This window comes from Ammospiza nelsoni, chromosome 2, assembly GCF_027579445.1.
Source record: "Ammospiza nelsoni isolate bAmmNel1 chromosome 2, bAmmNel1.pri, whole genome shotgun sequence".
Lineage (NCBI taxonomy): Eukaryota > Metazoa > Chordata > Aves > Passeriformes > Passerellidae > Ammospiza > Ammospiza nelsoni.
This window is the reverse complement of record NC_080634.1, coordinates 77,610,947-77,636,274: the sequence shown is the minus strand read 5'-3', so window position 1 is coordinate 77,636,274 and position 25,328 is coordinate 77,610,947. Positions and strand designations below refer to the sequence as shown.

General features: G+C 39.9%; 1 protein-coding gene across 1 annotated transcript in view; it reads right to left on the bottom strand.

The window, feature by feature from the left end:
- GPC6 (glypican 6) overlaps nt 1–24,885 on the bottom strand; it is a 723,435-nt gene extending 698,550 nt beyond the window's left edge. Inside the window, exon 1 of the mRNA XM_059466017.1 lies at nt 24,498–24,885. Within this exon, the coding sequence (XP_059322000.1) occupies nt 24,498–24,885 (388 nt within the window). The remainder of the gene's footprint in view (nt 1–24,497) is intronic.
- Nucleotides 24,886–25,328: the final 443 nt, after the last annotated feature.

The window sequence follows — 25,328 nt, the reverse complement described above, 5'->3', positions numbered from 1 at the left end:
ATTCTAGAATATTCTATCTGAGGACTTTTGTTGCTGAAGAAAGGAAATCTCCAAGTAAGCACAGTTATAAACTTCTACCTTCCATCACACTGTGGTCCATAAATCAACTGTGGAGCAATTTTTCACAGTTATGAGCTTGGAAAGATTTATCTTGCTTGGAAAGCAAGTTCCTACTCTAGTATGAAAATTCGAAACAAACTTTCTATATAATATACAATTTCTATTTTCCTCTACCTGGTATGACCAATAGCAGAACAGTAAATTGCAGTACTGGTAGCTGTGTATTCACTCCCATTGATCTCCAAATAGAAGTCATGACTCCTCTGCCTCAGATTGATGGTGCTGTTACAAAAGCTCTGATGCTTACCTGAAAGGAAAAAAACTATTTGGATTTACTTTGAAAATTAATCTTGAATTAGTTATAGCAAGTACTCATCTGAATTAATAATGTGAACCCATATTTCTTTTGGTGAAAGCTTCTAGCTTCTAAAAAGATGTTTGAAGACTAGTCATACTTCTCTAGACAAACAAACCTCCTTACAGTGGTTTCTCTGGAAAGCTCACTCTGCTCTTCATGGGTCCATAAGAATAATGCTCCAAGTTTTCAGCTTTTCTGGTTTGAAATAAAAGAAGCAACCCTAAGACTAAACTTAATATTGGCAATGCTAAGAAAAAAAGCTTTACTTTGAGCATGCTTGGAAGACAGGGTGGCAATTTCACTTCCTACTCCTGTGCTAAGCCATGTATCCACAACAAGTCCTTCCCACTGGTCTTCTACAAACTATGTTTCTTTTTATTTGTCATGGTGATTAGTGCACGGTTGTGGCATTCCTAAAAAGAATTGCATTTCCTATGCCTAATCATGATTAAGATGAGTTCAGCTTCCTGCTTGACATAACTTTCCTCTGAATGAAGAATGAGACCTATGGTAATGCTCAGTCCACAAAACAGTGGTTTCCTAATTCTTCAGACATCTCTGATTCTCCCTTCTATAACTTGGACTGCACTCCAAACTAGCCTAGAACATGTGAAAGCACATAACACAACTGGTTTTGTCAGTAAAATCAAGCTCTGTGTCAAAGGAAGGCTGCAGATGTAGGAGAGGCAGCTTTTTAATCTCCCTCAGAATTTAATAAATACTAAAAGAGCAATCCCAACCTCTGTATCAGATATACCAACAAAGTTTACCTAATGAACCAAATGAACAGAAAATTGTTGAATTCATGAGGACAAGTCCTGTCTCACAAGTTACTACTTCTCTGGAAGAGTAAATAAAGTTTGTATATGACACAACTGATTTGCAAAAAGGAGTTGAATTTCCAAAAACCTTATTTCTGATAGCATACTTAAAAAAGCCTTAGACCTCAGTATTTTGGGAGGTGAGGCAAGATTTATTTCTGACCTGGTAACTGGCTAGCAGACAGGAAGCATGTTAGGAATTAAATGGTCACTATTCACAACAGAGAAGGAAGCATTCCCATGAACTTCTCTCAGGTCTCGTGGCACTGAACTTTCTTTTTTACCATGTGAGGAATGAGAATGGTACGTGAAGAGAAAGTCTGATAGCAAAGAATTAACCAGAACAGGAATAAATAAAACTGCCTTTGAAGAGCTGTATGAGGATCTTACAATACTCAATCACTTGGCAAAGAAATTACAGATGAAATTCAAAGTAGCTGCTTGCAAAGTACTGCATATGCAAGAAAGGGCAAGAAAGGACAGTCCTAACCACAGACAGTCATGGACTGCAGTGACTTTCATTAGTATTAACAGTCAATCTAAACCCTTTGATTGCTGCTCTTCATGGCCAATAGCTGTTAAAAAATAAATAATTTTGGGTATTATTAAGCAGAAAGAAACATGAACAAAAGAGAAAATTATTTACTACGTAACATTACAATGCAAAACATCTGCACAATTTCAACAGGACGGTATACCTGGCAAAGGTATAGAGAAGACCACAAAGAGTTAACTTCATCTTTGAAAACATTAAATAGGTTAAGAAACTTGAAATAATAAAACAAAAAAACAGATAGCTTTATATTTTATTTTAGCAATACTGTCTGCTGTATGTATGTCTTGGAGTAAACCATCTAGTTCTGATTTAGTTCTGCTTTTTCAGGATGTCTCTACCTATATTCAGTTGTATGTGATTATGGGGATTAAGGATGGAAGCTAAAGGGAAAAACACATTAGGGTGTTTTTTATTTTGTTTTGCTCTGTTTGTGTGTTTGCATTTTTGCCTCCAGTATGCTCCTTGAAATCTACTGGGGCAGCAGCTACTACAATTATGTCAGAAGACAGGGGAGAGAGAAGAGAGAAGATAAAATTTCTTCAGCAGTCAGGGAAGGCACAAATGGAATTAGATGTGGGCAGCGCACACATTTTAGAATTATAATTTGAAATTAAGCCTTCAACACGAAAGTTCTGCTTCTGGGAAACCCATCTGAGCTAGCAGTTTTTGTGGAGATAGGTAAAATTATGAAGGAGGAGCATCTGTTGCCAGTGAGTGACACCTGTTACTGACAGTACGTGCAAGGTCACGGTACTATGGATAGAAGCTGCATTCCATGCTGCAAAAGTGTTCCCAAGAACATTGAAAACAAAAACTTAACAAGAATGAAAAAACAATAGGAAAAAGCTTCCTAAGCAGATATCTGAAATGGGAAAAGTGGTAATCAGTAATACAGGAGAGTTTTGTACCAAATCAAAGGTATTAGGTGAAGGGGGATCACAATATGGTATGTATGTCTCCTAAACCTTGCCAATTGCTCATCTCATGTAATTCAATCTCAGCTGTAACATCACCAGACAGCAAGGAGAAGGAGATAAGCCAGGCTTCTCCCTCTCTTGGAATTTTCAAGGAAGTTCTGAACTCCGCAGTACAATATCTAAAAAAACCCTCAGAAGGAAACAGAAATAATAATAAACTACTCAATAGTAAACCAAGAGTCTAGTCTACTAAATCTTTCCAAGAGAAACATTTAAAATAAATGAACGCTTTAGCTTTCAACTTTGAAGAACTGTTCTCATTTTCATGGAGTGTTTAAAATAAGTCTGCATCCCATATGAACCTGGCACTTGAATACACTTACAGCAGTACTTCAGCAGCTGCCACTTGATCTGAACAAACTGTGGTTTTCCCCTCTGTAGAAGAGCTCAGACATAAACCAAACATTCGTTTTTCAACCGTGCCTTGCCCAGTCTTTCTGCTGCCAAGTTCCGTCCACATACAAACCCTGTGTTCACACTGTCAATTGTCTCTTGGGCCCTCAGTGACAAACACTTGCAGCAGAATAGGCTTCATGGAGAAGAGGACCTGTGAGTCAAATCCCAAACCATCCTCTTCATGAATTTATGGACCTGAATCCAAGTCCAATGCTCAAGAGAATCAAACTCTACACCAGGTGCTTGGGGTTTTTCCCCCCCTGTAAATGTCCTTCTAGGGTTCCTCCTAACCTTGCTAGGGCCAGAGAGCCATACTGTATCCAGTGGTGCTGTTTTGGGTATTATTTGAAACTCCAATCCTATCAACCAAGTCACAGAACACTTCAGTGTGCATCTAATCTCACATTTTTCAATTAATGCCATCATATTTCCTGTCCATATTACTACCATTAAACTGCTACTGTATGAAGACCAGGAAAATTCATCACAATACAAAAGGTACATAAAGGACTTTTTAAAAGGAACCAAGATGTATTTTGGGCAGAACAAAGACCACAGAGAAACAGATACAGAGTGACTTTTATACAGAAAGCTGACATGGCAGTAAGAAAGTCTAAATTCACCTGCACTGTAACTTTGATATGCATCTAAGGAGTCTTGTTTAAATATAATGAAGAAAGTTAGGAAAGGAAACATTCATACAAAAAACCCATACCTACTGTCCTGCATGTATTTGCATCACAATGGTGGATGGAACAGGTTTAGTGTGAGCAAGAGTGGATAGTGTTCAGACTGTAGGACAAAAGCTGTTTAATTTTTTTTTGGCCAAACTTGGAAAGTGCTTAGTGAATAGAGACGAGAGTTGTAGCTACAAAAATGAGAATCTCATGAGTATCATGGCAAGAGCATTTCCATGGAGAACTGCTTAGTAGCATTCTTCCTCCTATACGTTCCTGTATCTCAGCCAGACTTTCACAAATTATTCCCCATTTACATTAATCACTTCCTGGTGTCCAAAACCAGACACAATAGAGCCTGTTATGCAGAAGATCTGCTTGGAGACTGCAGCTAAAGCCAGTCGGTGATATTCTGAAAATACAAAGTGCTAAGTACTTTTACAATACAAGTTGAGCATCTGAATATTTAAAAATGCATTTCTTTCTCACATGTAAAAGGAAAATAATAGCTCAGGACAGATTATGAAAATAAAAAGATTTAATTAAGTTTCTAGATATAGTAGTTGTAAGAGAAGAGGCTATGAGAATATTTATAGCTTATCTTCAGAACAGAATTTGAATGAGGTCTAGTATACAACAGAGAAAATAATTAATTGTCTAAGCACAATAAGTGATCCTGTATGAGGATTTGTGCATGAGTATACTTCTAGGACTATTATTACTCATAGGTAGCCAAACAAAGCTCCTGCAACAATTGTAATTATCTAGATTTTTAATGTTTGATGGCACAATTCTAAATTTCTAATAGTAAGCTAGCATATTGTCTTTTTGCTTTTTCCTTGATCTTAGATATAAGCTAGAATTTTTTGGTGTTTTAAGTAGAAATACGTGCTACAAATGCTGAGAGAATCAGAAAATAATGGAAAAAGTACATGACTTAAGTCTGCACCATTCCATACTTGATTTACTATGGTCTTGACATAAGAAATAGGTATTTATAAAGTATTCTCTGAATGAACTGAGATGTCTCCATTTTCTGGGAGGGAGAAACAATATCTTAACTGACAATGAGACAAGATTTACCAAACAGCTTTTGAGAGAACATGCTAGAAAATGGGAGTTAGATGCTAGTAATAATTTAGCAGGTTTACTTAGTAGTCCTAGTACAAGATCAAAGTATTTGTTTTGCACTAACCCAGTGATAATATTATCATATCTCTCTAAGACAACAGTCAAGAGCTGGATTAGCACAGATGGGGTGCTATCCCATCACATCCTGCCCAAGGGAGGATAACTCACCAGAGGAGATTGAAGTAAGAGGTGCTGCACAGCTGCTGCCTGCACTGCCTTGCTCTATTTTATGATACAATCACTATGAACAGTACTTATATCACCTACTTTTAGACAGGTAATATGAGCTTTGAGTGCCTCAAATTTAGGCATCTTCCTGCAGCAGAGTGATTCTGACTTCTCTGCTGAGGACCCAGACTCACCCTGTAGCTAAAAGAGAGAAAGCTTTGAAGAAATTCCTGCTTGCACCCACAGAAGCAAGCAGAGCAGTTCAGTGGAAGAAACTCCTTAGGGTAATGCATGGCTGATGAGAAGCTGACATCTACACTATACTTATTAAAGGGTTTGGATTTATTTTGATCGGGGATTAGGAATTTGATTATCTGGAAATGGTTGGAGCACATTGTCTGGTCACCCCCCAAAAAGTCCATCTTGTGTTCTCCAAGACCACTTAATAATGTGAATCCAAGCACAGCAAGCAGAGACAATGGGGAGCTTTACTTCAAAAGCCTGTACCTAATTCATACAAAAATGCTAATGCAGGGATGTTCCCTGAATGCTTCCAGGGAATGATGTAGAATATCTTAATTAGAAGTCTTCCCTTCTCCATTTAATACAAGTTTACTACAACAGAAAAAATTAAAAAAAAATAGACACATATTATCTATTTCCTTGTCATGTACTATAACAAGAAAAAAGAAAACATAAAGACCCTAGAAATCTATATATTTCCAAGGGAAGCTGCAGGATATCCACACACCAGAATACCAGGCTCATAAACCTGATTAAGCAGATGCCTAAATCCAGCTGGATTCAAAATGACAAACACTTCTTTTTGGGTAATGAACGTACACAGGAGAACAGCACTCCTCTCTCATGGCTAGCACGCTGAAGTTTCTGCCTCAAAACAGCCAATACAACTGCCTGGGACAGGGGAGCTGATTTTTATGGAGTTTCTACAGAGATCTTGGGGTTCTTAAAAAGACACTGCCTCAAACTGCTTTCTAAGATTTCAATATCTAAATCCTTCATAAAATCCTTCTAGCACCTTTTGGAGGCCTGCATATTCATAATTTCTGTGTAAGTGTATTACTGGATTTGCATGCAATAAAATACTTGCAATGTAGCCTTCACTTCTGAGTAGAACAACACCTTTCACTTCACTTGCCCTTTTGTTTGCTAGAATTACACATCACTTCATATGCTGAGACCTTCTGATGTCACATATATAGTAAAAAAATATTGTTTCACAAATGACAGCAAATTAACAGCATTGCTTTAACCATCTCTAGATAGATAGAGGGACATATATATATAAACATGCACCTAAGATACAGATTTCTATCTTTCATAAATCCATTCCAAGTTTTTCAAGTATTTGGATATCTTTACATCTTAAGAAGGTGTAAAAAAATTCCCTGAATGATCCTAAAATGGAAGTATCTTGGAGCCTGGCTCTTTGTTCTTTCTCGCATAGTCACGTTCTTTTCTTAGCTGAAATATATACTGTGAATCAAAACCTTTAAAATTGTCTCTTCATTATGGGATCATGAAGAATTTATATTTCACAATTTCAGTCCTTGAGAAATGTACTTGATTGAGAATGACTAATTATGAAAATCAAAGCAACAGCAGGGAATATTTATTGAAGGAACTAATGACAACTATGAAGTTCAAACAGTGGGAATACTGTCAGAAATACTCCAACAACCACTTGCGCCTGGTGAAATTTTGAAAGCAAATAAAATTCTACAGAATTCATGCGCAAAAAAATGCAAAAAAAGATAAAAGACTCACATCTGAAGGGAAGCTGCCACATGACATTTCCTTCACCTCCACAGGCTGCTGCACGCTGTTATGGAGCACCTCTTCTCCCTCACTCTCCTCTTTATTTCCCATTTACTTTCCTTTTGATCCTATTGCCAATGGGCTTTCAAGCACTTTTTTTTTTTTGATCCATCCCTTTGACTTGTCCCTAGCATCATACAAAAATACAAAGTATCTCTGGTTTTATCAAACCAGCATCTCAGCCCTAATTCACAGATTTCTCTCTCCTGGTTTTTTCATCCAGCTCTGGTTCTGTTCAAAGCAAACCTTTTCTACCAGTATCTTCTCATGAGTCATAGTGTAAGAAATAAGTTTTAAGCAACACTCATCACCACACCTGGTTCATTAAGTGCATTTGTTTCATTTATGTCCAAAATCTGCATCACTGGTAACTACCAACTTTCTGTAAAGAATAAGTAAGTGGATTTTTCATTTTTAAATAAACTATTTTCTTGCTCTACAGCATGATGCCAAAGAAAAAACTCCAGGCTGTTCTGCCTACCTGAGTTACTAAACTAGCTGTATCTTGACCATGTGGGGTTTTTATATAGTGATTATAAATGCAAATTAGCCATGGGTAAAAACAGTGGCAAGGAGTACCATCACTATTTACATACAGGATCATGAACAATTTATATTTCACAATTTCAGTCCTGGAGTCCTTACCACCATGTAATGTTAACCCAAGGATATAGCATATGAAAAATTTTGCCAATGTAATACTTTTTACATCAGGTTACAGTCACAATATGCTACTATGTTAAATTACATTTTATTTACACTGTTAAAAAAACCTGTTTTGGTGTTTCTTTCCTAATTTCGGATTTATTCACTGCTACTAAAAGCACAGTTAACATAAAAAATGTTAACAAATCAAGTTTGTGCCTGTTGGCCATGTGCAGGCCAGTAAAAGAGATTAGAGCAGCATTAAATATATCAGAGAGCCCTGTGGTGCCACACACTATGTGCTTCCTCAGTCCTGATTCAGGCTAAAGTTGCATTTGCCTCTGGTGTTCCAAACTGTTAGGGAGCAGCAACTTATTCTATGCATTACTCTGAAACTGTACCTTTTAAAATTTTTTTTTAAATTAAAAAAACCTTTTTCTCAAAGCCTGTGTATCTGTATAAATCAAATCAAAACAAAACATAACAAACAAAAAAGCTAAATCTTTGGCAATTTCATGTTAATTTTGTATTTGGATTTCATTACGTTGATTCCTTTTCAGTGCTATTCGATAAGATGAAAAAGCTACTGGCAATGCTAAATGTCCCTACTCTAAACTTTGTGGAGTAATTATGAAATAATGACATTAAAAATTGCCATGCTAATGAAAAAGAATTAATTTTCCACTCCCCAAATACACTATCACACTTTTCATCTTAAGAGTCAACATCATGGTAAATGGTAGATAAGCAGTGCTTTGCTTGGAGTTAGCTTATATTCACTGCAATTTTCTCAGGCTTCAGTCTAGAGGACTGGCATTTTTCATTCCTGTATTCTGATTTTGACTTTTCTGACTACAGCAGAAGGGCAAAGGCAGCACACCCTGCCGCTTCTATCTTGCGTCTGCTTTTTCTTGTTTTGTCCTTTGCCTGTATTCTTCCCAAAGTGCTGATGATTGAGAAGCAAAAATACATCTCTACTGCTGTTTGCTATTAATATTTCTCCCTCCTCCAGAAGTGAGGAAGAAAAGGTTCAATAAACCTTCTCATTCCTAACATCTTTATTTGAAGTCATGTCCTACATCCAAACCCCAAACCAATCCAATACCTTTTTCTACTCCACACTACTAAATTACTCCACAAGGCAACAGGTGCTGTTCCTCAGTGCAGGTCAGGTGAGGCAGGGCATCCTGACCCCCAGGGCCACACCACATCATTTTTAGGGCTGCAAGGCACTGGTGCCTGAAGTGCAGCCACCTGAGATGCCAGGGGAAGCTCATTACAGAAATGACTCCTCTGAAGGGCATGGATTTGCTGGAGCACATCCAGAGGACGGCCATGGCAATAATCACAGGGCTGGAGCACCTTCCTGTGGAGACAGGCTGAGAGACTTGGGGTTGTTCAGTCTGAAGAAGAGAAGGCTTCATGGAAAACCTATAGCAGACTTCCAGTACCTAAAGAGAGCCTACTGAAGAGCTGGAGAGGAACTTTTTACAAGGACATGCAGCAACAGGACAAGGGGGGAATGGCTTTAAGCTGAAATATCTAATCTAGCATTAGGAAGACATTCTTCATTGTGAGGGTGGTGAGACACTGGAACAGGTCATCCAGAGAAGCTGTGACTGTCCCATCCCTCCAACTCTTCAAGGCCAGTTTATTTTGGGCTCTGAGCAATGTGGTCTACTGGAAGGTGTCCCAGTCCAAGAAAAGGCAGGCTGGAAGTAGATGATTTTTGTGATGCCTTTTAACAGAAAACCATTCCATGATTTTTTAATCACTCACCTCACAGCAGAGCGAGGGGACCACTGTGAAGCTGTTGCTATCTCCTACCTGAAGCTCTCACAGAGACAGATGCCCCATCAGCTGGCTCACAAAGGATGCCTCTGCAGCTCTTGTGAGTACATGAGAATTTTAGCAGAAAACTCCTGGGACCTCTGCTGTGGCAGGAATATGGATGGACAGCTACTGGTTTTCCTTTTTTAAAAAGGAATTCCATGGGGTTTAACTTCCACGGTCTAAGAATAAAATACTAATTACAGATGAAGTGTAAAATTAGAGTTTGTAAACAAGAAAAATTACAAAATATTACTTTAGTTATTATGTCTTTTGTTCCAGCAGATAATGCAAAAATCAGCCTGTGTTTCTTTACTTTTACATAGCTCTGCAGGGGCAAAGTTGTGTACTTTTTCTCCCCACTGCTTTGTTCCTTCTCAAAGACTGAACTCACTGGACTCCTCTCCATATCCCTAGGAGTTTCTTACACATGGCCTAACTTTCAAGAAAATGATTTTCCAAAAATAATAATATAGAAAATAGAATTCTGGGCAAATAAAGAAGTCCTGGCCCTTCTAAAATCCAACAGTCTTGACAGGCTTTAGTCAGAAAGTGCTCCAAGAAAAGGCTGACAGAAAATTCACTGAAAGGAGGCTAAATCCTAAATATAAGAAGACCACACTAAATGATATCTTCTTTTCAGTAACTGGTGGGAAAAATTACAGTCTGAAGTTGCAGAAGCAGAATACTAAGAGCAATCTTAAAAAAGCAGGAGGGCAAGGGAGAGGGGGGGCAGGCAGGGCCAGGACATGGACATACACCAAAAAAAATCCAACAAAATGATCAAGCAACTGGGAAAAAGTAACATGGAGTGAAACTGTTGGAAATCTACTGTCAAGTTATCTTTATAGTAAAGGCAACACAAATTAAATGCTAACTCCTGAGAAGGAGCAAAGAAACAATAAAGGTAAAAGAATTCTAGTAACCTAGTCAGTGAAAACTAGAGGACACTGAGTCAGCTACTCATGAGTGCCCAAGAAGAAAGATTTCTTAACGAGATTGTTGTATCTGATATGAAACAAAAAAAGAAGTCAAAGAAAGAAACTCTTCCCCCAGCATGCTGTGCACATGGAAATTGTGTCCAGAGGTGAAGGACTGCTGACAGGATGTTTGCAGAGGCAAGAGCATTTTGAGACTGTATCAAGCTCTTTGAGATGTGCTAAAGCGGGGATGCAGTGATGCTGAAAATGTAGGGGATGTTCAGGGAAGGACGAAAGGAAGTGAAAGACAGGACACTAAGGGAAGGGACTTTCAGAAAGACATCACACAAGACTGCTGCAGTTGTTAGTCACTCTCACAGTCAGATAAGTGACAGAAGTGTCACACTCACTTTTGAGTTCAGCACTAAGTCCCTATAAAATGACTACAAAAATCTTAGAAAGAGAGTTTTTATCCTTGTTTCATTTTTGGAATTGATAACGACAAGGAGAGAATTTATACTGAAAGTGAAAGTAAAAAACCAATCTTAGAAAGCCTTGTAAGTCCACTCATCAGCATTCCACCAAATATCCACCTCCTCTGTCAGTTATGTCTATGTAACTGCACAAGAAATGCTTCTTTAGTTCCTACATCTTCCTACATCAGAGTTCTGAAGCACGCTGAATGTAGATATGCCCCAATTTTCCCAACCCACTCTGCATCCTCCTTTCTCTCAGTATCAAATGTATTATTAGTTCTGTGTCTTTTATTGCTTTTCTCATTTTGTTGTTACACTGCTCCTCTGAAAATTGCTGTGTAAGTCTTGAATGAATATAATATCCTGAATTAATATAATGTCATAAATGAATGAGAATATAATGGTGTTAATCACAAAGGAAAGCTGTTCTCATTTATTTTAACTGCTCCCTGAAATAATCTTGCCAATATGCTTTTGGTGTTGTTAAAGTTTCATTTTAAGTACTTACTTCATTTCATTTTTATATACTGCTTAAATTGATGTTTGTGTTGTTTTTCACCTGAGAAGATATTTGAAAAGGAGGAAGAACTTGCTTGTGAGGGTCAGCAGCGTATAATCGATAGATTAATCATGTTATGTGTGTGGAATTCATCAGAACTTAATTTCTTTAAACTCCATGATATTTGGAACACCTCTTGCATATTTGATGAGCAGCCCAATTAAAAAATAATGAACCTGTATTTTTCTAAAACTGACTTATTATCTTGATGGTTTCCAACAGCAACCTAGAGCTCAGTTTTATATCAAATTATTTTGTGCCTGTTGGCCAGCAATATACCTTTGCAACCTTCTAAGGTGTTCCAAAAGTCAAACAATTTCCCCAGGAGAAAGTTTTAAAGCTTTTCCCAGTACCAAGTTTATATCGAGGCTCATAAAGAAAATAAAACTTGTACTGGAAACAGACAGAACCCATGGGATGTTCAAGACCTCTCTCCTGTACCTTAACCTTTATGGAACACCTTAGGAGAACAGCTTCATCTTTAGCAGATAACACCAAGATTTCTGCTGCTGACCCTTCATGGGACATTTTTGTTTGTTTTTACAGCATTACTCCTAAAATATAAATATTCCTTTAAAAATACATATTTATAGAACACAAAATGTTGAACCCCTCATCAGGGTATAGAAGGAACCGTTCTGCACCACCACCCACTCCCATGAACAGGAAAATAAAAACATCTTCCAATAATGTTTTCTGTTTTCATGCACGTGTTTGAGGAATGATCAAACCATTTTTGGAACTACAGCCTACCCAAAACTCAACTTCAACAATAATCATGTGCCCTTCCAATAGTTAACAGTGATGTGCTAAAAAACAGGCACAAAACTAAACATCCTCTCTGTCTCAATGAACACAGAATCATAGATTCATGGAATTGTTTGGGTTGGAAGGGACCTTGAAAATTACCGAGTTCCAACCCCCTGCCATGGGTCGGGGCACTTTTCACTAAACCAGGTTCTTCCAAGTCCCATATAGCCTGGCCATGAACACTTCCAGGGATGGAGCATACGTAACACTCCTGGGCAACATTTTTCAGTGCCTCACCATTCTCACGCTAAGAAGTTTCTCCCCAACATCTAATCTAAACCTATCCTCTTTGACCTTAAAGCCACTGCCCCTTGTCCTATCACTTCCTGCATATTGTTAAACATCCATCTCCACTCTCACGTTATTTCTGGTTATTATGTGATACTATTTATGCACAGGGGAATTGCTTCAAAAAGAAACAATGGATCACATGCATCCTTCCAAAAAACTGCCTTGAAGATGTCTCAAAAGGTGGAGGGAGGACTCAACTCTCTCACTCATCAGCAAGCAGCACACACAGGGTTTTTCTCCTACATCACATTCACTGGCTGATTATTCAGTGAATATTCTAACTTCCCTCATGCATTGTATCCTGTAGCCTTAAGCACCCATATGAGAAATTATCTTGCAAGGCAGGCAGCTGCCTAAAATAAGGAACTGTATCAGTAAAAACAGTGATGGCCTAACTCTTTGTGGAAGCAATAAGTGTTTCAGCAATGCCAAGAAACTTTAGAAACTGAATTATCTGTTATTTTTTTCTTATTTTCAAATGGGGGTGTATATATGTGTCTGTGTAGCGTAAACAAGAAGTGTTGCGGAAAGAATGGAAAAGAATGATTTAGAAGAGAGAAGTTCCCTGTAAGGAACGGCGAAAATGTTCAGAATATATTCTGTAACTCGCCTTTGCAAATTAACTCCTCACTGTTGAAAGACATGCCTGCAGCTTACTTGTAAAATTAGATCAACCAAGACACTTTTTCCACAAAAATTTGTTTGAATATTTTGTTCCTGTTATATCTAATGCAACTAGATAAGTTCCTTTGCTCCAAAGGGTTCCAATGATTAGCACTTGCAGATCGCAGCAGGGTGAAATAAAAATGAGACAAATATTTGTGGAATAAATATTGGTAATGTTTACAAATTTGCCTTTCATATGAGCGTGTCAAAAATACAAATATGTATTAATCAGAAAACGTGGCTGCTAGCTGTTAGTACGAACTTCCCAAAATGTTTATTGTTGAAAATTTTAAATGGCTCATGTCATATTTGCCCATTTCAACTGATTAAGATTTTGTATCTCTGTATCTCTATATCTCTAGATTGGATTTACATAAAGATATAGAAACCTTAATATCTATTTTGAGAAGTTTTATTTTGCTACATCAGTCCTTTTCTTATGGCTTGTCTGAATAGTCACTGGATGCAACAAGTTGACCAGTTCCAAGCATCAGGCAAGCCACAGAATGGAACAAAAAGATAAGCACTTAGGTAACAGCCATTAAAATGATGATGATCCTAATTTTCCAATGCCATTACTCTTTCTAGAAAGGTTTATTGTCTGTGCTGTACAATAAATGTAATAATGATGGTGAAAGGACTATAAAAATAACCTAAAAGTTTATAAATCAATAGCAAAATGACACACATGATTCTTTAACCCAGCTGAAGTTTATGGACTGATATCAGATTTGTTTGGCATTACAGAATAAAATCTGGATGAATCCATTCTTAAGTGTAGAATTTGCTTCATCTTAAGTTGACTTTTTGCTCTTCTTGCAGTTGAAAAGGACAGGGAACTTCTGTAGCATTTCCTCTTTGGAGGAAAATCAGATTTAGCCGGAAGTCCATTAGGCATGGAGATAATGGCATCAGTGACCATCCTGTCACTGAAAAATGGAAATTACTCTAGAACACTCAAGGAAGAAAAAAAACTAACAATGACAGGAAAATGATGCAACTATTAAAAAGACAACTCTTATAATCCAAATTTGTAATCCACTTGTTATCCATAGTGTTACATATAGCCCAAAATGTGATACAATCTCAGCAGACTTTTTGAATGTAAGGAGCTGTTTGGATACAGGGGTTTATAAATAAATAAATAAATATATATATATATACATATATATACACTGTGGACATAATACTTCCATGTATTCCTCTCGGCTGAAGAGACAGAATTAGTCTGTTGTGAAAGGAGCAATTTAAATATGTTCATCAGATACAAAAAGCTTTACTTCAGCACAGACCTGTATTTATGTGTTTAAGTATTCGCCAGCAACCAGATTTTGGTATACAAGGTGGAAAGTGTTTGTGGTTTGTCCAGTTTCTGTGCTGAGCATAGACTATGCTTTAGACAATGATTTACAGTGTCCAGCTGGAGTTGCTTTAAAAAGCAAACTCAAACTCTAAATTGCTAATTAACAAGGTACAAAGTTGCATCCACAAACGATCCATCAATTACTGCTGAATCTCACCAGGATATGAAGCTGGCATCTTTTACAGGGACATCTAAAAAATTAGGCAGCAGATTTATTTGTTTTATGTTTGATGTCTATGTAACAGAGAAAGGTTTAAACAGTATGTACATAACTATGAAATTATGATTTTGTAAGTCTCATGAAGAAATACTGACATAAATGTAAAATGGAACCTCTTTGTAGATAGGACTGTTCCTTCCTTGCATTTCTTCAGTGCTTCTCACAATTAAATTGCAATTTTAAATTCTGATCATTTACTGCTCTATTTACTTTTGTAAAAAAACCCTCTCCAATTAATTCTCAATCAAATTCCTCCACCAGTTGCATTCAATGGAGGCAGATAGGCAAAAATAAGGTTGGGGGGGGTCTTTAACTCAAAAAACTAAAAACAGAAGTGTGCAAGTGCCTCAGAGCCAATCTGATTGCAATCAATTCACACACAGCTTTTAGTATGCTCTCTTAGTAGTGAAAGAAGAAAGAGGCTTTGGAGTTCTCATTTAAAGAACAGTACAGGACTTCTGAAGATCAGCTTTAAGAACAAGTTAATCACTGTTTCAGCATTCAGTTTCAGGAAGTCCTTTCTGGGAGTCTTCCCACTTCATCAGCCATGCTACATGGCAAAGACAGGTGTTTGTCTTTAATCAGTGAATATTAGCTATGTTCCAGGTATTCCATTAACAGTGCTTATTGCCAGGCCACAGTAAGCACAAAAAACATCTCTTGGAATAGTAATGATCAAGGACTACTGTTCCTGCTAGTTACTGATTCAATAAATAAACATCCCCTGTGCCATTCTTTTAAATACTTTCATTTTTAAATTAGATTTTGATTTTCTGCTCAAAACCACCTAAACCTCTAGGTCAAGCCAACATGACTTTGCAATTGTGATTTGTGTTACCTGTCCTCCCTGTTTTACTTTGAAACAGGACTGTTAGGCAAGGATAGACTATTTCACAAAATAAAAACTGTTTTATTAAGGAAGGTTTTACTGTGAGCTGACATCAAATTTTGGAAACAGTTTTAAACACATGCATGCTATGCAAAGAATGGACCAGATATGAGTACTGTAACTTAAAATGACTCTAACTGGTTAAAGGAAAAATTACCTGACTGAGAAACTGTTCAATAGGTATTTTCCATATTTCTCTACAACAAAGATAGTGCTGACAGATTAAATTATATATATCTATTCTCATCCAAGGAGCCTAAATTGCTTATATGCAGTATTAACTTATATGTTAAAGTTGTACAGCCAAAAGCTAATATCAGAGAACTAAATATTCATATTTTGTGTTTACTCTGTGAATCAATTCTGTGTAACTAAAGAAGATGAAGTTGCTGTTTGTATTCACAGCTCCTTTCCCTCTGTAACAGAGAGAAAACAGATCAGGTTGAGCCACTGGACTCTGATGTTCATCAGCCCTTGCCTTTGATTTGTCACTGCATTGTTTATGCTTCTTAAGGACAAGCACTCATTCAAAAACAAGGTTACTTAGAAACTGGAAGGCATTTAGAAATTGTTCAACATCTGAAGTCTCACAGCTGACAATTGGATACTTAGGACATACAAAGAAGCATTTTGCCACTGCTTTTAACCATCTCTATTTCAGTGCTACTGTGAGCACAACTGTAAGGTCAAAGGTGCACAGAGTTGGGAATGGTCACCCTCCGGTGTAGAAAAGATTTGAAACATGAAAACAGCAATAAATAACAGTATACAAACACGAGGTCTAACAACCTAATCCCTTTGCCTCCTAACCTCCAAATTCAACATGCCATAAAATCAGCAGACACCCACTAAACTGACCACATTAACTATTACACACCGACATGATAACAAACAAGAGTTTCCCTAAGGCAGCAACATCCTCTAAGTACATTTCCTCATCCCAGGCAAGTGTTCAGCTCCATCAGTTTTGGAAAACACATGACTTTGCTAGTATGGCTTGTACAGTTGATGGTGATGCAGTTAAAAAGGCAAGAACAGAAGTGGAGATAACAGCCAAGAATGTTCAGCTGCTAATAGTTTCTTCTGAACTACACTGCTAAGAGCCCTATACTACTGCCACGCTGTGTTTCAGTGACACATGCGAAAAGATGGACAAACTTTCCCTAGCAGTTTCAACAGAATTGTAAGACACCTGAAGGACACCAAAAGATCGTCAGCCCCATGTTCTCATCATGACTTCAAGTATTTCCACATAATATCTTGAGCAACTTCAAGATGGTTTTTGGTGAATTTGCTATTAGATCAGTTTTCCAGTTCAGGTCAGCATCTCAGAGAAACATTTCCTGAAGACGGGAAACCTGAATCCTGAACAGAAAAGTACTTACAGGAAATGTACACAGGGTATGACAAGAGCCTCCCTGGCCATCTGACCATCAGGCACCACTGTCGTACTTTTGGTAGGATACTGCACATAAAGATCCATTCCCCACTGTTATGCTTCATTTCTCAAAACATAAATCCTGTTTAAGAAAGCCATTTTAGTTGCCTGTATTAATTACTGTTCTCAAAGACAAACTCCAAGGTCATGAGGGATACCAACAATAACTCAAAAGCCATCCACAGCCATTTGACATGAGAACCACAGTGAGGCATTTACAGACTGTATTTTGCCATGTCTGGAGTACTTCCCCACACCTCCACAGTTCTCCAGCTACAGCAGTATCCACATACATTCTCCCACTATAGCACATCACAATCTGATACCAAGATATACGAAAGCCTCACCCCATGCACTGATTTCTCTTCAAGGCCAACTCATACAAATGCCAAAAAGACGATCCTGCAGTCCCTAGCATGTTAGAAATTCAACACATGAGCCAGGGGACAGGGCTAAAAACATCAGATAAATATGTTGCTACCATTATAAACACATCAAGAGCTGCACAGACTGGCAAAGAAACTGTTTCTGGCAACAGAGAAGTCTAGCTTTTGACTTACAAGGCAGGTTATAAGACCTAGCACTTAAGCAAGCATCAAGCTTGAACTAATCGGACTTCCCAAGCAGTAGGATTAGCATGGTTGACTTAGCCTTTGGTCTTTCTGACATATATGAAGTGAGTCCTGTGTAGTTTTTTATTGTGCCTAATGTTTGCATTCAGGTGTTGGTCAGATGGGCCCATAAAACAAAGTTTCAACCTGGTTTGCAAGCACCTGTACTGGTAACGTGCAACTTATCAAGCTCTTTCGGTCCTTAAATGGGACTTTGAAGCCACCCCAGGTAAAAGCTGTAACTTTACCTATGCACGCACATACATGCACACACAGAGATACCATGTGTTCCTCTGTAAGCAAACTTATTTAATGCCACTCCACAGCACCTGCTAAAAGCAGTCAACACTTCCGCTTATTTTGGGGAGGTTTGCCCTGGTATTTTAAACCCAACAGGTCAGTGAGCAGGTTCAAGGCTCCACTGTTTGTCAAGCATCTGTAGAAATGCTTCTTTCAGGAGGAAAAAAAACCAGCTAGAGATGCTCAGTACCCTTTACATCTGCTGCTCAGCTGGAGACACTGTTAAAAGGCCATTAGAAGCACAAGGTGAAAGACCTCACAGGCCAGGTGAGCTGGAGAGCAATTTACTGTTTGCATTAGGAGTATCAGCCCTGGCTGCTTCTTTCTGGGGCACTGAAAGCAGTTCCTGTGCCCAACCCTGAAAATCAGGACCAGGACAAGTGGCCAGCAGGTCTCCATCCCATCTCAGAGCTGGGGCTGTGCTGCAGAGCCTCTCCCTGCACATTCAGGTTTCACAGTGGCTGGAGGGGACAGCAACCCTCCCAGCACAACCCACAACCCCTGACTCTGCCCACAGAGACTGGCTCTGCTGGGCGGATGTCACAGCAGGACACAAATTGCTGTCACCTGTGCAGTCAGAGGGAACCTCTTCCAGCACATCTTTGGCAGCACCTGCCTCCAAATGCCACGTGCCTCCTGTGTTCCACAACTGCTCAACAGAATAAAGTGCTGCTGTTCCACTTTGCTGGAAGGAAAAGGTCACGTTAGCCAAAAGAAACTCGTCGGAGAGCACTGATGGTCTTTGTGACAGCCTCCTTCACCAACAGCTAGAAATGTTCTTATTAATGGGAGCTCATTTTTTAGTATGTGTGCTGGAGCTCTAGAGCAATAGGTAGTGAAGAAAGCAAATCCTGATTTCAGTAGGTTTTTAGGCCATTTTTATATACAGAGGAATAAAGTGCTGTGAATTTTACCAGCATATGTTTTCTTGCCATCTGCAACACATTTTAAATTCCTTTTGCATCTTATAATGTATTCTCTCTCTTTAGCATAATAACAACTCTGCCTTTAAAAACCAACCTTTATATGCTGTTCTTAGGAATTTCTGAAGAAGTGTTAATTCTTTTACACATATTTAAACTGCTAAAATAATTATGGCTGGTAGCATGAACAGTCAAAACCACAGAATGCGGGTTCCCTTCACAGGGAGAGAGCACCCATTAAATAGGTACAAAAGGGGGCATACAGTCATAGTTCACTAGAAAAGTAATTTCATTTTGCTAGTAATGGGAGTGCTGATACTCTGATACCATAATGGAGTTTTAAGCACCAAGGCTGTTATTTCAACTAGAAATTTTAATGTAATTATGCATTTTTACTTTACTAAGCAGAAAGGAAGATTAGTATGCACAGTTTTCTTACATGTATCGTGGGGAATAAGGCAGAGATCTCCAAGTGATACTGCAAGATGCTCAAGTCATTCAAAAGAAATGGCAGGTAGTAGTTTTAAAGACAAATTACCCAGAAAAGCTTTTATTGTTGATCGCTTGTTATAAGATTTGCCATTTGCAAGTAATTGTACATTCAGCTGAAACTGACCTTTTATGAGAGCCAAGTGGTAATATAAATGAAATGAATATATTCTTTATTGCAGTAATATAAAAAAGAATGGCCTGAGCTTTTAACATAGTGCTTGACCTCTGGTGTCTGAACACCACCTAATCTTAGGAGTATTTCACAACAGCACATGATGAAAAAAGTACTAATACAGCTTTAGAACAGTTTAACACATTAGCACTTAGAAGTGTAGAAAATATTGTACTTTAGGCATGTTTTTGATTATAAATCAGACTGACAACAGAAATAAAAGAGATGATTAGAGACTATACACTGAAGTTCATAATTACATTCATTATTAAAGCATTGCCTTTTCTATTTTGAAGTCCCTCTTTCCAAATTACTCTAGCATAAAGTCACACTGGGAAACTCCAGATGCTGAGATATAAAATTCTCATTCAAAATTGAATTATTTATAAGCATTAAAAACATGCTATTTCTTCGCAAAGGCCCCGATCTTACAAACATCACCTTTAGGTTTTAGATGTGCATACATAAGTTGCATTCCCCTTAATGGCATCAGTCACATACAAACCAATAAATATGTACAGAAGTGACAGTAAAGAAAGGTCTTAGGAAGGCTGCACTTCCAAACACCCACATGCACATGCCAATTTATTAGCATGCACCATGCACTCACAGCTGGAAAATAAGGGAGGCCATAAGGAGAGGTGATCAGAGAGACTCTTGATGCTGCAATTACTGCAACTGCAAACAGGTGAGAGGGGATCACACACAATGTGGAGGATACAACTACAACAATGTTCAAACAAAAAGGAAGTTTAGAGTTTACATGAAATTCCATGTCCATCTTCACTGCCATCATGGAGATCAAGAGTGAATTAATGTCTAATGGCCCAAAACAGATTTCACAAATTTGCACTGAATATGGTATTTATTTTAGCAAGGCTATTTCTTTTTTAATACTGCTGAGGCAACCTCACAAGGTGTCTGTCTGTGAATCCCCATCTACCTCCTGGTCTACAGGCACTTTCTTCTCACAGCTCTCAGTGAGAGCAGCAGAGAAACAGTAAAAGAAGGTATTAATGAACAAGTACTTGGATACAGACTCAGTCAGGAGGATCTTCCCTATTCTGTCAATCTATTACTGCATTTTAGAGTACGAAAGCAAAACATTCAGAAAGAATATCTTGGGGACATCTGACATGGACTAATAGCTCCATTGCATGCATGACTACTGAGGTATTTATTATTATTATTATTATTATTATTATTATTATTATTATTATTATTATTATTATTATTATCGTTGTTATTATTACCACTTAGGAGCTACAAGCAACTGTATTATGTATGCTTGCTGGCTTCAGTCAACGCCTCTGTGTTATGCCAGTATAAAGCCTATTCATCACAGCACAATTTCAAGTGACTCCTGACCTTCAAAATGAAGGGTTTGCTTCTGCTTTCATTTCAGTCACTTTGACTATGGTGACTGTGCTGCCAGAATCTCACCTCGTCCATCATCTGTCTGTGCAGGAGAACAAAGTTGCCTCTTACAAAGCATTTAGAATTCAACATCTTTACTGCTGGATGCTTTATCAGAACAGTTCTAGTTTTTATCTAAATAAACTATTGTTCAGCAAATAGTAAAAAGCCCCCAAAGAAAACAAAAAACCAAATCCCAAGCAAAACCGCAACACACAAAACCCCACATCCTTCACCTTGGAAGTGGAAAGGCACAAAGCAGACATAATCACTACTTTACACAGACATTCACTTCATTCAGAAAATTCTGAGGGAAGGGCACAACCCAACCTCAACTTTGACATTTCATTTTCATTACTTCCTCTAAGACAATGTAAGTTACTGAAGGCATGGCTGGAGTTAAACAAGTATTGCCAAAAGATATGTTCTATGACTTTTCTCTTGGGTGTTGACTTTCAAATTACAGACTTTCCTAGAGCAACACATTTCCTGCAAAGTTTCCTCCAAACACTCATGAATGCTGGGTCATGGCAACCTGAGTCTCACAGTAGAACTCTTTCTAACCCACAGGACACTCCACTCAGACAGTAGCGAGAGCAGCTCCTCAGGGAGGAGCCCGTGTCAAGGACAGCCAAGCACACACTGCGAGCTCCAGCTACTCACCCTGCACGTGACTGATGCACAGAATTAAGCCCACAGCAGCATACCAAGTATACTTCAAATTTTCTTCCTCTGCCCCCCATTCTGAGGTAAAGTTCCTTTATGGAGGACTTACTTTGCTAAGCTATGTCAGAAAGCAACTTTATGTGTTGTACTCCAGTGAAGGTCACAGCACCAGAATGTGGTTATTAGACAAGACGTCAGAAACAGAAGGGTGATAACAGATATGTTCTATACAATCACATAGAACAATTTAGCATTGTTGTAAAAATACAGTGAACAACTCTAGTCACTTTATTGCCAACTTCAACATATTTCACATGCAACAAAATACTGTAGGAAAACTCTTCCTTACAGAGCGAAAACTGACAACTTTCTTCATCTGTAACTTCTACCATCTCTGTTCAAAAGTGAGTGACAGTATAAATAATGCTACAGAAGTTATCTAACAAGTCTCTTGCATTGCAGTTCCATCCAACAGAGAGATCCCTCTATGTCCATAGTCTCTATAATTTAAACAGCTCTTTACATCAGTACATAAACATTTTGCCTTAGTACATACACACTGTCTTCAGTTTATCATTTCAACAGTTGTAGCTAGAAAATAGCTTTTGAACAAATTACAACAAAAAACATGACTACTGTTAAATCAAAGCACGCAGTGTATTACTATTTATCATCATATTATCAATACATTGAAGCAAAATCTTTTGAAAACACAATGTTTGTTCAGAAATAACACTGTAATAAAGTTCTTTGAACTCCTTAAAACATGAGGCCTTTGATAGACTACACTTCTGTAACACTAACAAATTGCTTCCTTAACCAAGTCAGAATGATGGAAAAAAGACAGAATAAGAAAAAAAAAAAAAAAAAAAAGAAGAAAGCTTCTCAAACCTGTAAATGGACTGCTTTAACTACACTTCCAACACCACACCAGGGTAGCAAATGCAGAGCTTTAACATTATCAAGAGCCCATGCTATATGAACAGCTATTACCCCACCTTGCAGCACTGTACAAGAACAACACACTTAGAAACACACTTTAAAGCAACCCTAGTCTTACAACAACTCATCTGAACAGCTACAAACAGAACTGCTCAAAAGCTGATACATCAACGAGCAAAAAGGAATATAAACCACAAAAATATCAAACTACTTCAACAGGAAGCTCAGAAAAAATAACTCACACCCCCATAAATCATGTACTTAATCATAAAAGCAGATTTACTTATAAAACTTAGCGGGAAACTGTGGAGTAATTTTGAATTGAACTACTATTAAATATTTAATTACTCTGAGTCTTTCTGCCCTGATACATGTCAACAGAAACTTGTAAATGCTGGGCTTACTTAAAAATTTGCTGTCGACTTTGCACTGTACATTCAGAAAATATATGAAACAATAAAACTTCTCAGTGAGCTGAAAGCAACAAGTGTTTACCCAAAGTTATTAGAAGTCTGAAATGTACTAGAATTTCTTTTTTTAATGTAACAGAGGATATCCTACCATTCTGTCTGAAAGCAGCTGGTGTAACAGAGAGCAAAGGGAAAGCATGACTGCATATTCAAAGGATCTGTGGCTCACAGGAGAGATTTCATGATTTCATATAACTGATGAGCAACCTGAATATAAATTACAGGAAAAAGCACAGAAAGACCAGAGAATCAGTAAGCCTGAGGGATGAAGGTGCAACACGGAACAACCTTCCCTGTATCTTTGTGAACTACAGCCTCGCTGTCCTGAGATTTTCTACATTCATCATTCCTCATGTAAAGTGCTAAATGTTACACAGTGAATAACTGTGGCATTTTTTCACCTCAAGAAGATAAATCTACTGCTTCCAACTTTCAAGAGGAAGCGAGCAAACCGAGGAGCATCTAATTCACTCTACAAATAGCAGGACCTAACAGCAAAGTGCCAGCGGTGAAGCATAAACCTTTTTTGAGGGCTCAAGCAGTCCGATTTAAGCAGCCCCGGCTCGTACCTTCACGTATAATAGCTCTCTTTTTGTGACGCGCTCCGATTGCTAAATGAATTCCAGCCCCAAACGTATTTTTATTCATTCAGTCTTAAAGATGCAATACTGATAAGGTTGTATGGAAAAGCAGGGAAATGGAATTACAACAAAAAACTGTTCCCAACACCTTCGTAGGCGGATTGCGATGTAACCTGTTGTAGGCATGTTTGAACAGACGGAAGAGCCAAGTTGCAGGCTGCCGGGCGGCTGTGTGTGCGGGTGCGTGGGTGCCTCTCCCCGGCAGCCGGTGCCTCTGCTCGATCCGCGCTGCGGCGGCGGCGGCGCCTCCAAGGGGCGACCCTGCCGGCCGGGGCCGCGGAGGGCGCGCAGGGGAGCAGGACTGCCCTCCTCGCCCTCCTCGCCCTCCTCCTCCTCCGCCGCCGCCTCCATCACGCCCTGTGCCCGCGGGCAGAGGGCAAAGTTTTCTCCCCGGCACAGGGCGGCAGCGGGGACAGCCGCCACTGCGGAGCTGCCCGCTGCCTCTCGCCGCCCGGCTGCAACTCTCAAGAAGTTTCGGCCAGCGAACAGAAACGCGGCTGAGCCTGCCTGTGTCCCAGTCATTCTCACCCCTTTTTACTTACCCCCCAGCCCCTTAGTTTGTGCATTTAATCTTTATCTACACGCACACACCCGGTCCTCCGGGAAGCCCCCGGCGGCACCCGGGCGGGCAGAGCCGCTCCGCTGCGCGCACACAGCGCCGCGATCCCGGCCGCGCTCCGTGGGGCGTGCGCGCAGCCCGGCGGCGGCGGCAGCAGCACCGGCCCCGCTCCGCCGCCCGCGCCCGCTCCCCGCCGCGCCCGGCCCCGTCCTTACCTGCGATCTCCTGGTAGGGCACGCTGGCCAGGCTGAAGCCCTTGGCGCTGTACGCCTGCCGCACCTCGCCGCAGCTCCGCGCCTTGCCCTCGGTCCCCGCGGCCGGCAGCACCGGCAGCACCAGCAGCAGCAGCAGCAGCAGGAGCGGCGGCGGCGGCACCGGCAGCGGCGGCCCCGCCAGGGCGCAGCGCCGCGCAGCCCCCCGCGCCGCCGGCATGGCGCGGAGCGCAACTCCCGCGCGGCGCGCAAGTCCCGCGCCGCCGCCGCCGCCGCTCCGCCGCGCCTCCGCCGCGCCCCCCGGCTGCGGGGGCGGCGGCCCGGGAGCCCCCCGGCCGCCCAGGCAAACTTTTGCGAGGCGGGGGGGAGATGGGCGCGCACACGCACACATGCGCGCACGGCGGGGGCAGCAGAGCGGTAGCCTCGTCCCTCCGGCTCCTTCTCCAAACGCGGAGCGCTCGCCCCACGCCGAAAGAAAAAAAAAAAAAAAAAAGGAAAAAAAAACCAAACCAGAACCTGAAGCAGATCCCCACAACCGAAAGAAAAAAAAAAGAAAAAAGGCAATGTAAAAAAGAGGGTAAAAATCTGTCTGTAGCTTCTGTAGCTTATGGAGATTAAAACCGCGGGCGCGTTGCTGCGAGCGGAGTCCCGGGGCAGCGTCAGCTGCGGATCCGCCGCGGAGCTGTGCCGGCCGCCTCTGCCGGGCTGGATGGAGACGTGGGGAAAGCAGCCGGCGTGGGGATGGACTGGACAGCGGCTCGGAGCGTGCCTGTGTGCCTCTGTGTGTGTGTGTGTGTGTGGTGTGCGTGCGTGTGGTGCACTGGATGCGTGTGC